Raw genomic sequence first — 12,854 nt, 5'->3', positions numbered from 1 at the left:
AATTGAGGTGGTGGGATATAATTGGTTAAATAATCATGTTGGGATTGGTTGGTTTAATTTTAGTGGAATGATTGGTTAAGGTATAGCTAAGCAGAACTCAAGTTTTACTATATAGTCTGCAGTCAATCAGGAAGTGAGTGTGTGTGTGGGGGGGAAGTGGGAACAGGGAATGGGGGTGGGGAAATTGGAATCATGTTTTGCTAAAGGGGGAAATGGGAACAGGGAATGGGGGTGGGGAAATTGGAATCATGTTTAGCTAAGGGCAGGAATGGGAACAGGGCCACAGGTAAGGTTCTGTGGTGTCAGAGCTGGGAAGAGGGACACTAAGGAAGGAAACTGGAATCATGCTTGCTGGAAGTTCACCCCAATAAACATCAAATTGTTTGCACCTTCGGACTTCAGGTATTGTTGCTCTCTGTTCATGCGAGAAGGACCAGGGAAGTAAGTGGGTGAAGGAATAAGCCCCCTAACACTTAGTGTATTGTTTTTTTTATTCTTATTGCTTATTTATGTTAATACTCTTTCTGCCAAATTCATTAACTTCATTAGAATTACAACACCAGGGTTGAATTTGACCCCTTATATTTACTTTCTAATAATAGCGGGAACATTTTATTAAGCATTTTCATTGTAGCTGAAATGCTAGCAATAGTTACAATTAAAGTTGCTGGAGAATTTCCTGTTTAAGTATGTTTTCCATCACTCATTGCTTTCTGAAACTTTCACCTTTAAGGATGACGTTTTCCGGGATTGGCCCATGCCCAAGAGTTAATTTTTTAAAAAAAAGTTGGAAGGAAAAGGATTCCACGGTTTTTGAATGAGAGGAGTGAAAAAATTAAACTTTTTGGTTATTAACAAAAAATCTTGCAATTTCTTTTTTTATAACATTTCTAGCTCCAAAATGAGTGGTGGTTGAAATTTGAGAGTTTGGCAAGCCCTTGATAAATAGAAGTGCCCTTCAGTGTCCTAGTGAAAATTGATTTTAGTGTGGCCAAATGTATGAGCTTTTGGGGAAAAAACACACTTCTTGTCAGTAAATGATAGCACTATTTGTAATGAGAACGTAACTGACTGAAAGGATATTGTGTATATAGATGTGGCAACTTATCTATGTAGTCAAAATATATTGAAAGTTTGCAGTGAATTAGGCAGGGATCTGTAGAATCCCATTGTCATTCCCCTACCATCATGTAAGCATGCTTTGGGCCATACACACATAAGTCCAGTACATGCATGAAAGTGTGCATGACCTGATGCACATTTTCACACAGAGCAAATCTAGATCCCTGAATCAATCATACCGTGCCTTGCAGCAATGATCAGTAGACTACTCTGGGACAAAATTGATTGCCCAGGTAAAGTTGCATTCCGTTGTTCTTCTGAGAGTTGATGGCATTTGTGTCTTTTTTTTTATAGCCCCGTATGGACCAGTATTTTAATCAAATGGAGAAGATTGTGAAAGAGAGAAAAACGTCCTCCAGGATTCGGTTCATGCTTCAGGATGTAATAGACCTAAGGCTGGTATGTACCCACTGAAGTAAGTAAAAGAGCACGGTCATTGGCACTACTGTAATGGAATATCCCTCAAATGAGAGTAATAATTATTGATTACAGTAGTAGGAATGATGAAAGGAAAATATGTACACTTTTTGCTCATCCCAGATGTCCGGTCATTTGAAAGGTAAGAAGTACTCTCACCCCCACACCCCCACTTTATTGAGGGCTAAGAGATTAGTGTTTGGTGGACAGATTAATTGCTTCACATGTTTAGGACACTTAGGACCTGTCTACACTGCAAATACAGGCATGTGTTTGTAATGAGTTTTTGAAACACTTACCAACCCGATTACAACAAATACAGCTCAGCTTTTGTCCAAAGTAGGTTTGGGTTTTTTTTTATAAACAATATAAACTTGTATTATTTGTTGCGTGTCTATTCTTAGTGCTCTGCTTAACCATATATGTGTAAATGCATTCTGGGTAGCTGTCTCAAAGTGCTGGAACTGAAGACAGAGTGCCCAGAGAACATGAGCACATTGCCACAACAGCAGCACTCTGGGGTGCTCTTAACATACAGAGGTTTGAGATGACTAGCCAGTCTGGTTACACAAGGGTGTTCAGAAGCCCTCTATACATCAAGGAAAAAAGGTTGCTCAGTTTGTTACAGGAAGTTACGTGTCTCAGCCTGTACTGCAAGCAAGAATGATAATATGGTTAGCTACTGTGATTACTAGTTGATTACAGTACACCCTCGCTATAACGAACCTGTTGGGATCCAAGCCTTTTGTTCATTGTAGCCAGGGGTTCGTTATAGCGAAAGGACAATAAAAAAAAAAAATGGGCAGAGGGGCTGAGACCTGGGCTGTGAGTCCCAGGCTGCTGGGGCTTCGGGCATCTGCCCTGCATGGCTGGGGCTGAGGCTTCGGGCGTCTGCCCTGCATGGCTGGGGCTGGGGCTTCGGGCGTCTGCCCTGCATGGCTGGGGCTGGGGCTTCGGGCGTCTGCCCTGCATGGCTGGGGCTGGGGCTTCGGGCGTCTGCCCTGCATGGCTGGGGCTGGGGCTCCGGGCGTCTGCCCTGCACGGCTGGGGCTGGGGCTGGGGCTGGGGCTGGGGCTCCGGGCGTCTGCCCTGCATGGCTGGGGCTGGGGCTTCGGGCGTCTGCCCTGCATGGCTGGGGCTGGGGCTTTGGGCGTCTGCCCTGCATGGCTGGGGCTGGGGCTCCGGGCGTCTGCCCTGCACGGCTGGGGCTGGGACTGGGGCTGGGGCTCCGGGCGTCTGCCCTGCATGGCTGGGGCTGGGGCTGGGGCTCCGGGCGTCTGCCCTGCATGGCTGGGGCTGGGGCTGGGGCTTCGGGCGTCTGCCCTGCATGGCTGGGGCTGGGGCTCCGGGCGTCTGCCCTGCACGGCTGGGGCTGAGGCTGGGGCTGGGGCTCCGGGCGTCTGCCCTGCATGGCTGGGGCTGGGGCTTCGGGCGTCTGCCCTGCACGGCTGGGGCTGGGGCTGGGGCTTTGGGCGTCTGCCCTGCACGGCTGGGGCTCCAGCCCGTCTGCCCTGCATGGCTGGGGCTGGGGCTGGGGCTTCGGGCGTCTGCCCTGCATGGCTGGGGCTGGGGCTTCGGGTGTCTGCCCTGCACGGCTGGGGCTCCGGCCCGTCTGACCTGCATGGCTGGGGCTGGGGCTGGGGCTTCGGGCGTCTGCCCTGCGCGGCTGGGGCTGGGGCTTCGGCCCGTCTGCCCTGCGCAGCTGGGGCTGGGGCTCCGGCCCGTCTGCCCTGCATGGGCAGCCACACGTGGCTGGGGCTGGGGCTCCGAGCTGTCAGCCACGCACGACAGTGGGGTTGGGGCTCCGAGCTGTCAGCCATGCACAGCAGTGGGGTTGGGGCTTCGGGCTGTTAGCCACGCACGGCAGTGGGGTTGGGGCTCCGAGCTGTCAGCCACGCACGGCAGTGGGGTTGGGGCTCCGGGCTGTCAGCCATGCACAGCAGTGGGGTTGGGGCTTCGGGCCGTCTTCCCCGCATGGCTGGGGCTGCAGCTTTGGGCCATCTGCCCTGCATGGCTGGGGTTGGGGCTTCGAGCTGTCTGCCCTGCATGGCTGGGGCTCCGAGCTGTCAGCCATTCACAGCAGTGGGGTTGGGGCTCCAGGCTGTCAGCCCTGTGTGGCGGGTTTGGGGCTCCAGGCTTCAGCCCTGCGCACTGGGGCTCCGGCTTCAGCCCTTGGCAGGGGGAGATGGGATAGGGGCCTACTCCTTAGTTTCTGCCCTTGGGCTCAACGTGTGACGCTGGATAAAAATTGTTGGTTATTTTACAATAGAGTACTTACTGTAGTTGGGATCCAGGGACCGGGTTTGTTATACCCAAAGGTTCATAATAAGGAAGGGCCTTATAGTGAGGATGTACTTATTAACCATATTGTGTGTGGACACAAATTACCTTTAGAGCCAGCCATATCAATAACTGGTTCCAAACTTGTCTGAAAGTTAGTGAAGATGAGTCCAATCTAAACTAAAAATGTAAACAAATCTAAAAATGTAGCCAGACTAAAGCTTAATACATAACCCGGGCTTTAACGCCGTTACATAGTATAATTGAGGTCATCTACACTGAAAATTGTAAAAGCGGTTGTAGCCAGGTCAAGAAACAACCATGGTATATTTGGATCCTTTGTGTTTTTGGGTACATGAATCTGTACAGTATGGGGTCTAGTGACAGCATCAGTCACCTAAGTTTTTCTTGTGCATAAAGGTTCCACTTCTTTTCCCAAAGAGTTCTTATTTGGCCCATATTAGATTCTTTTATAGTGTGGGGTAGTGTTTCTCAAAGCAAGTTATTCCAGCCCCTGTTGATTCGGGACCAAGTAAACTGTCTCACATTAGTATATATTGAGTCTTGGATTAACTGGCAAATCACAGTTTTCTGCAAAAATACACCCTATTACTGCTCTTTTGGATCAGTTGTTGTTTTCATTGTCTTTCCAGAGGTGGAAGAAACATGCTGGCAAACATTGAAATTATGTAACCAATTTGGAGTAACAGCAACTTCCCCTCAAAGACATCTCTTTCCTATTAAGTTGGTATTCAGTTATGCTGCATAGGATAGAAAAGATAATGATCTGAAGACTTTTATAGCACAAGTGGTTAAAGCAGCTTTGCATGTTATGTCAGTCATGTTCTTTTATGAAGGTGGATCCTTGTTACAGAAGCCAAATTCAATGATATATATTTGCATTATATATACATTCTACTGTTGTAAGTCTGAGGCTAGAAATGGGGTACGGGTTAGGTGACCCAGCTCCACAGCATCCTTTTCACTGGTGGTCCTTCTAATTTAAAGATACATGTACTCTAAAGACACTAACAGTGACATATAGAGTACAGACCGTGCACGCCCAGCTAGTACAGAAGTAAATAGCAGTGTAGACAGTGAGGCACAGCTTAGGTGTGTAGAGAAGAAGAGAGTGCCCTACATTACTGAAGCCCCAGGATATATACCATACATGGGCTAGCTACATGCCCAAGCAGTGCCTCCCGCATCTACAGTGTTATTTTTAGCAGTCCAGCGTCCTGCTGCCTCCCTGCTGCCACAGCCTTTTCCCACAAAGTGAAAGGCTGAGGCACGGGAGAAAGACTCTGGTATCAGGAAAAGGATCTGGCAGCTCTCAGCTGACTTCCCCCTGCCAGAGCCTTTCCTCATTGCAGTAAAAGGCTCTGGCAGTGGAGAGCTTTTTGAGCCTTTCACTGCAGCATGTAGCTACACATTGTGCTTGTATTCCACATGCTGCTGTAAATGTAGACATAATCCTTAAGGGTATGTCTACTCTGCAATTAAAAACCCATGGCTGGCCTGGGTTTGGGCTCACAGGGCTGTTTAATTGCAGTGTAGATGTTTGGGCTCAGGCTGGAGCCCAGGCACTAGGGGGACCCTGCGAGGTGATAGGGTCCCAGAGTTTGGGTTTCACCCTGAGTCAGATTGTCTTCATCGCAATTAAACAGCCGCGCAGCCTAGGCCACGGGCCAGCATTTGGTATCTGATTGCAGTGTAAACATATCCTAAGGGTGAGAGGATTACTGAGAAGCTAGCTATTGAACTGTGTATGCCACTTTTACAACCTTACTCTCATCATGTCCATGATATCACATTTACTAGGCTTCTCTGTAAATACCACAGAACTCATTTTTGGTTCTTATGTACCTCTTTATACAGTGCAACTGGGTATCCCGGAGAGCAGATCAAGGCCCCAAAACTATTGAGCAGATTCATAAAGAAGCAAAAATTGAAGAGCAAGAAGAGCAGAGAAAGGTCCAGCAACTCATGACCAAAGAGAAGAGAAGACCAGGTAAAGAACCACACAAATTAGCTCTCATTTCACTGTGGGCACCCACTGCCCACTGTTCAGAATCTCATAAAAAAGGCACAAATCTGTTAAGGAATATCTGTCATGGACATGAATGAGATTGGAAGAGGAGGAAAATCTGAGGATACTTTCTCCAACATCCCTCTACAGTATCAAGCACCATCCACCCTCCCAGAGAAGCTGGTTTCTCCTGCTACAGTGGTCACTGATGAGATAGCTAACACTGTTGACAAAAAGAAAAGGAGTACTAGTGGCACCTTAGAGACTAACCAATTTATTTGAGCATAAGCTTTCGTGAGCTATAGCTCATGACATCGGATGCATTCAGTGGAAAATACAGTGACCAAAAGGTTTTCTTCCCCCCACCTCCCCCTGCTCTCCTGCTAGTAATAGCTCATCTTAAGTGATCACTCTCCTTACAGTGTGTATGATAAAACCCATTTTTTCATGTTCTGTGTGTATATAAATCTCCTCACTGTATTTTCCACTGAATGCATCCATTGAAGTGAGCTCACGAAAGCTTATGCTCAAATAAATTGGTTAGTCTCTAGGGTGCCACAAGTACTCCTTTTCTTTTTGTGAATACAGACTAACACGGCTGCTACTCTGAAACCTGATTGTTGACAAAGAGGGTCTCCTGGAAATCTGGTTCTGTTGCCTGCTCTGCATTGACTTCTTATGTGTGTTCTTTTTGGGAAAATCACTTAAGTTCTCAAATGCCTCAGTTTCCTTATTTGTAAAATTGTAATTATACCATATGGGTGGTTGATGCTTAAATGTTACATTTATGTGAAGCCCTGCACTTCTCTGGGGCTTCACAGGGATCTCAGAGTATTATAATTACTATTTAGGAGTCATATTCTGCCTGTCTTACTCACATTGAGTATCATAGAATCATAGAATATTAGGGTTGGAAGGGACCTCAGGAGGTCATCTAGTCCAATCCCCTGCTGAAAGCAGGACCAACACCAACTAAATCATCTTACTTCATGAATACTGTGATTTCAACAAATGGGAGTACTCCCATAGTAAGGTGCAATTCAGTGTGTGAAAGGGTGTGGTAGCCTGACCTTCAGTTGTTGTTAGGCATCAAAATTAAACACCCATTAAGATGAATAGAGGCTGTCCATACCTTTCTGAGCTGTTGTACCAAAATCAGCTGTACTAAAAGCTGGTCTGGATCCTTTTGATTTCAGTAGCATCACACTTGGTTATCCTAGCACTGAGTTGTCTCATTGTTTTGGCCAGTCTCAGCAGTTTCAGTTAGACAGCAGTGCACTGATCCATGGTCAGAATTTTTTCTCCATAACCATAATGGCTAGAATCTTTTTTTCTAAATGTAATTTTCTAAATTATTCTGAACTGATGGGGCCACTAGAGATGTGATACAATCTACACCAAGTACCAGCTAAGTCCAAGGCCTGGATCCAGAAAAAAATAAAACAAAAAGTAACTTTAAACAAATTTTCAGTATAAAATGGCTTATGAGAATACAAGTATGGAGAGCAGTTTTACATATAAGAACCAGTAGGTAAAGAAATGTGATAAAACAAGAAAGTAAGATAAAACAGTTGGCAAGCAACGAATCAATTGTGAAGGAAGAATGCTTGGCAGACCTAATGCAGAATAGTCTTCTATGGGATATTAAACAAGAGGTACAATAAAAAAGGAAGAAGACAAAGTGCATATTGGCTTCTATTTTTAATGCTGCTACAATTTATAGAATTATAGAATCATAGAATATCAGGGTTGGAAGGGACCTCAGGAGGTCATCTAGTTCAACCCCCTGCTCAAAGCAGGACCAATCCCCAACTAAATCATCCCAGCCAGGGCTTTGTCAAGCCTGACCTTAAAAACCTCAAAGGAAGGAGATTTGACTACCTCCCTAGGTAACACATTCCAGTGCTTCACTACCCTCCTGGTGAAAAAGTTTTTCCTAATATCCAACCTAAACCTCCCGCACTGCAACTTGAGACCATTACTCCTTGTTCTGTCATCTGCTACCACTGAGCACAGTCTACATCCATCCTCTTTGGAACCCCCTTTCAGGTAGCTGAAAGCAGCTATCAAATCCCCCCCTCATTCTTCTCTTCTGCAGACTAATAATGGTGGGAAAGAAATTCTACCTGAACCTCTTGAAGTGATTCCTCATTCAGGCTGAAATGTGTGTGTGTTGAATCTATGCAGTGAGTGCCACTGTTTCAGGTAGCAGGAAGCCATTTCTTCTGCCTCTTTTTGGAGCTTTTTATTTTGCACAATACATGCAAATGACTACATCAGAACACCAAGAACACAGGCTGAGAAAACAGTGCTGTAGTCAGAGGGAAATATCACAAAAGTTTGCCCTTCAAAATTGTGGTTCTTTCTCAGGCCTGTTTATAATACTACAATTAATAATCTACATATGCTACAGTTCCTGAGGTAACGGCACCTCTAACCCATTCAGGTGGCCTCCTTAAGAGCACTCCACTTAAGTCTCATGCTTCTAACTATCACCTTGCTCAGGTCTTGCGGAGGTCTGTGACTCCCCCTCTAGACCAGAAATTTGGGCTGCAATTCCTCATGCAATTCACTGTTGTTATCCCAGCTGGTCTAAGTTTAGTTCAGCATCTGCAGCTCTGCTTTCTTTCAGTTCGATGACAGGCACTAACCAGTGGCCAGTCAGCCTTCATAAAGAAAATATTATTCAGAACAAAAGCATTACAGAGAAAACCTATCTTAAAAACAGTAAACAACTCACATGCAGGTCTCAGTTTACCAGGCAAATCCATCTTAAACATGAAAACCCTGATAGGAACAAAGTACTTCAGACCCTTCCTGCAGGTCTGCCCCTCTTGGTCGCAGTGTCATGCTAATTCTTGGATTGAGTGAGAGTGACTCCCTCCCATGTTAGGGTGACCACTTTATACAGCTCTCAGTTCTTTGTTTGGTAATCATCTTTAACCAGATCAAACTAGCATATGCCATTTCTCCCAAAAGATGAGCCCTCTCTAGTCTTGCCACCTGCCTAGGAATTTTCATTAATTACCCCCAAATGATGTTAGTTCCTGCAGTAAACCCCTGTAACTCCCCCATGGAGCCAGAATATAATCTGTAGCTCAGAAAGATATACATAACATTTATAAAGTTGATACAATAGTCTTTGAATATCCCATGTCTCTATAATATCTAATCTAGAATAAACCTCTAAAATTCATGCTTAACATTTGCACTGTAGAGTTGTGTTGGGCTCACAGTAGGGCTGCAACCCCTTCTTTGACTTTCTCAGATCACGTTTTTGAGGCAAGGACTGTACACATTGCACTTGGATACGTTTGGACCATGAGCAAGTTTTAAGGAAGTTTTGATTGACTTTGTTATTTTTGTAGGTGTCCAGAGGGTAGATGAAGGTGGATGGAACACTGTTCAGGGGGCAAAGAATAGTCGTGTGCTTGACCCCGCCAAATTCCTTAAAATCACCAAGGTAAGTATCAATGGACTGAGTCACTTAATGTTGACAAAGCTACTTGGATATTAGTTTGGGAAATTTTTGTTTGTTTAGATCTATGGAGGAGATGGTTTGGTGCTTATGGGTACAAAGAGGCCTTACTCTTTTTTCTAGGGTGTTTTAATTCGTAAAATCTTTGGGGAGGCAGGTCTGAGCTGAATGTAAACAAAACATTGAGCAAATGTTATTGGTTCTGAATGTCCAAAGATTATTTGAACTGAGGAAAGACAACATATGTACACATTTTTTAAGATTCATAATTATCCTTTTTTGATCCAAAATTTCTTCAGTTGAAAAGAGAATGTGAATTCAGGTACTGTCTTTGACAGGAATAATACATCAAGCAGCTATCCCACAAGGCCTCTCAAGTGCCTTGGAAGGCCTGCCTGTGGTTACTGGGGGGAAGGATAGCTCAGTGGTTTGAGCATTGGCCTGCTAAAGCCAGGATTGTGCGTTCAATCCTTGAGGCGGCCCTTTAGGGATCTGGGGCAAAAATTGAGGATTGGTCCTGCTTTGAGCAGCGGGTTGGACTAGATGACCTCCTGAGGTCCCTTCCAAACCAGAGATTCTATGAGTTATCATGGAGGCAGCACTCAGGAAGATTCTTGGAGTTTAGTTTCTAGTCTCTGTAGGCAGAGGTGCCCCACCATACTCTGAGTACATAGAGTCCACAGTATTCTCTCAGTTTTGCCTCGGGCCTCATAGCAGGCTCCTTCTAGACTACAACTTTCTGAGAATTGGCTCTTGTATCTTTTTGTCTCTTGTTCAGACCGTTTTTTTCTGAACACCATCCTGTCCACTTCTGGATCTTCCAGAGAGAGGCCCAGGATTTCACCTTGGGATGATTCTTCTGTAGTTTCATGATTCTCATTCTGTTTTTTGGACTCCCCTCCCACAAATACACAGGAAAAAAGGTCAGAGGGAAGGGGCACTCTCTTCCTCAGAGGATGGCAGGTTTTCCACGTCATCTTCTCTTAGTTGGCAATGCTTTAAAGAGCTGCCTGGGCAGGGAAGATTTAAGCACCAAGAGTTCTGGTGCAGGCAGAGTAGGAGCGGTCGGAGCCAAGGAAACTGGCCATATCTCCCCCTACTGCCACTTCTTCTCTAGTGTTCCACTACCTCCCCTCTTCTCAGCTGAACTACTCTTTGTGGAAAGGAGGGTTGCTTTCCCTCTACTTGCTGCCTATCATAGGTGGCAGCACCAAGAGCTTTGAGGATCTGTGGTTTGAAATGAGCGATGAACGCTCACGTTGTATTTGTAGATTTCTGGGTGCAATCAGGAGACTCATACCGGCCTTTCACCTTCCTATAAACTGTTATAAATTTTTATTTGATCCTGCAAATCTTGCCGCAACCATTATCTGAGCCTCTGATGAACTGCTTTTTGTTATTCTTATCAGCAAAGTGGGATTTTTTGTGACAGTAGTCTCAGACTCAGGTTAAGTGTATTGTCCTTCCCTAGACCCCTGTCCTTTGCTAGAGTTCTTTCCAGACAAAATGGTCCTGAGAACAGCTTTGGAATTTCTATCCAAAGAAAGAGAACTTAGTCCTTTACATTATTAGGATGATTTCTTTATTTCTTTTTGCCCTAATCAGTGCCACCCTATTGAATTTTCCTTCAGTGCCTGGATGTTAAGAGGCATGTAAAGTAGGACCTGGACAGAATAAAATCTTTCTGCAGATCAAGTGCCATTTGTTCTTTATGGAGATCATACAGGAGGCCTCCAAAGCCCTGTCTAGTGAGGTGGATTTATTCTGCTAATAATCAAGCTTTCAACTCAGATGAGAGAAGCTCTTCTACTGTGCTTAGTGTACATACCACTCTCTCCATTACAGCTTCATGGGCAGAAAGAAACAAAGGCTGTTCCAAGGAGATCTGCAGTGTCGCAACCTGATAGTCAATAAATTTGTTTGCTGATCATTACAAAACGGATTTCCAGTTCTTATAAGACACTGCTTTTGCCCCTCCAGATCCTGCAAACCTTTTCTTTACATGGCTTTCTCTGTTCTGATCCTTGCTGCTTGCAAATTCCCAGCAGTGCCAGGATTGGCAGATTTCATAGTGAGTGGAAATCATTAATTCATTACACACAAAATGGTCATCCCTCACACACTCAATGCATCAATCCTGTATTCCCTCCTTAAAACTACTGTTAAGATCTTTCGATCTTATTGATAGAAAGTTCACAGATGGTTTATACTTACTCTTTGTGAGGGTTGCTTTCCCCCAGATGTTTTACATTTACGCTTTGGAAGTATCTATTTGGGGTGTGCTTAGACACTCCCTGCCTTTTAGAGGCTGAGGAATGATCTCCAAGAATCTACTAGAAATCTCTGTGCTAATAAGGGTCTTACAAGCTGTACCAGAATTAGTAAGTGGAGTTATATGAAAAGATCCATTTACAAGTAAGGAGCAAAATTTTCCTATTTGTAAGTGCTTGATCATCTGTGTTGATTTGTATTGCAGTCCACAATAGATGAGAAGATTCAACTTGTGCCTAAAGCCCAGTTGGGCAGCTGGGGGAAGGGCAGCAGTGGTGGAGCAAAGGCCAGTGAGATTGGTAAGTTTTACCTCAGTTTATATGCTGTCTTTGATGTTGATCCTTGTAATCGTAGTTTAGCTCCTTGTTGATCCATCACTGTGGTAATTTTGAACAAATCACGTAATGTGAAGTAAGAGGTATATATGCTGTGACCATCTAAAATTAATGAATTCAGAGCTCAGGCCTAGATAATGTCCATTCCTGTAAAGTTTGTGTCATGAATGATCAAGAATACATCCCTTACAGCAGAATGTGACATAACAGTAGCGTAATAGTAACACATAGTAAGGGCATCAGCTATTTGCAGGCTGGTTTTCCCACCCAACTTCTTTTTCATGCGAGGAGCCCCTTAATACATAAGTAAAGCAAAATATAATGTCAGCATGGGCCATGTGGTTCCTGGCACTGATACCTGGACTCGTTAAGACTCTTCCTTTTCTGTTTGGAGACTTTCATTTGAATTGTTTTCAAGACTTAAAGAGAAAATCTTGTGGCTTTGCCTTTTTGTGGGAGCCAGCAGCCTAAGAACTAATTAAAGTCTTCAGCAAGTTCAAAAACCTTAACAAATGAACAAATTCTTCAGGCCAGTTACTAATTAGAAAAGAGTCTGTTTTATTATTAGTAATTGATTGTTTTCTGCTGTACTGACCATATGTGCCAAAGTGTTTTATATAGTCATAAAACAAATAATAAAGAAATACAATTATACAACAAATTAGGAACAAATTCAATTCCCAAAATAGATCTCTCTAATAGAGTTTTAAAACTTCCTGAAAAGTTTGGAGCACAAGTGATCTGGAGTAAAAGTTTTCACTAAATTATAACATGTGCAGCAAGACTAGGACTCTGTTGCAGGTAATCTGTTGTCACAGAAGCTGGGTGGCTCAAAGTGACATGCTGTGGTCACTAAACCTGAGCTATAACAATATACTGTCAGTCTGAATCCTGGCCATGGCAGTTTTCAAAGAAAGTGTAT

General features: G+C 44.4%; 1 protein-coding gene across 47 annotated transcripts in view; it reads left to right on the top strand.

Moving 5' to 3' along the window:
- EIF4G3 (eukaryotic translation initiation factor 4 gamma 3) overlaps positions 1-12,854 on the top strand; it is a 457,314-nt gene that overhangs the window by 364,459 nt on the left and 80,001 nt on the right. For all 47 annotated transcript variants that reach the window (XM_048825364.2, XM_048825402.2, XM_048825383.2 and 44 more), the window contains 4 exons: positions 1,417-1,521; positions 5,698-5,830; positions 9,217-9,311; positions 11,803-11,896. In XM_048825364.2, coding sequence (XP_048681321.2) covers positions 1,417-1,521; positions 5,698-5,830; positions 9,217-9,311; positions 11,803-11,896 — 427 coding nt within the window. The remainder of the gene's footprint in view (positions 1-1,416; positions 1,522-5,697; positions 5,831-9,216; positions 9,312-11,802; positions 11,897-12,854) is intronic.

Source organism: Caretta caretta, chromosome 18 (assembly GCF_965140235.1).
Source record: "Caretta caretta isolate rCarCar2 chromosome 18, rCarCar1.hap1, whole genome shotgun sequence".
NCBI classification, from domain to species: domain Eukaryota; kingdom Metazoa; phylum Chordata; order Testudines; family Cheloniidae; genus Caretta; species Caretta caretta.
Note: the sequence above shows the minus strand (reverse complement) of the source record. Positions and strands in the feature narration are given on the sequence as shown.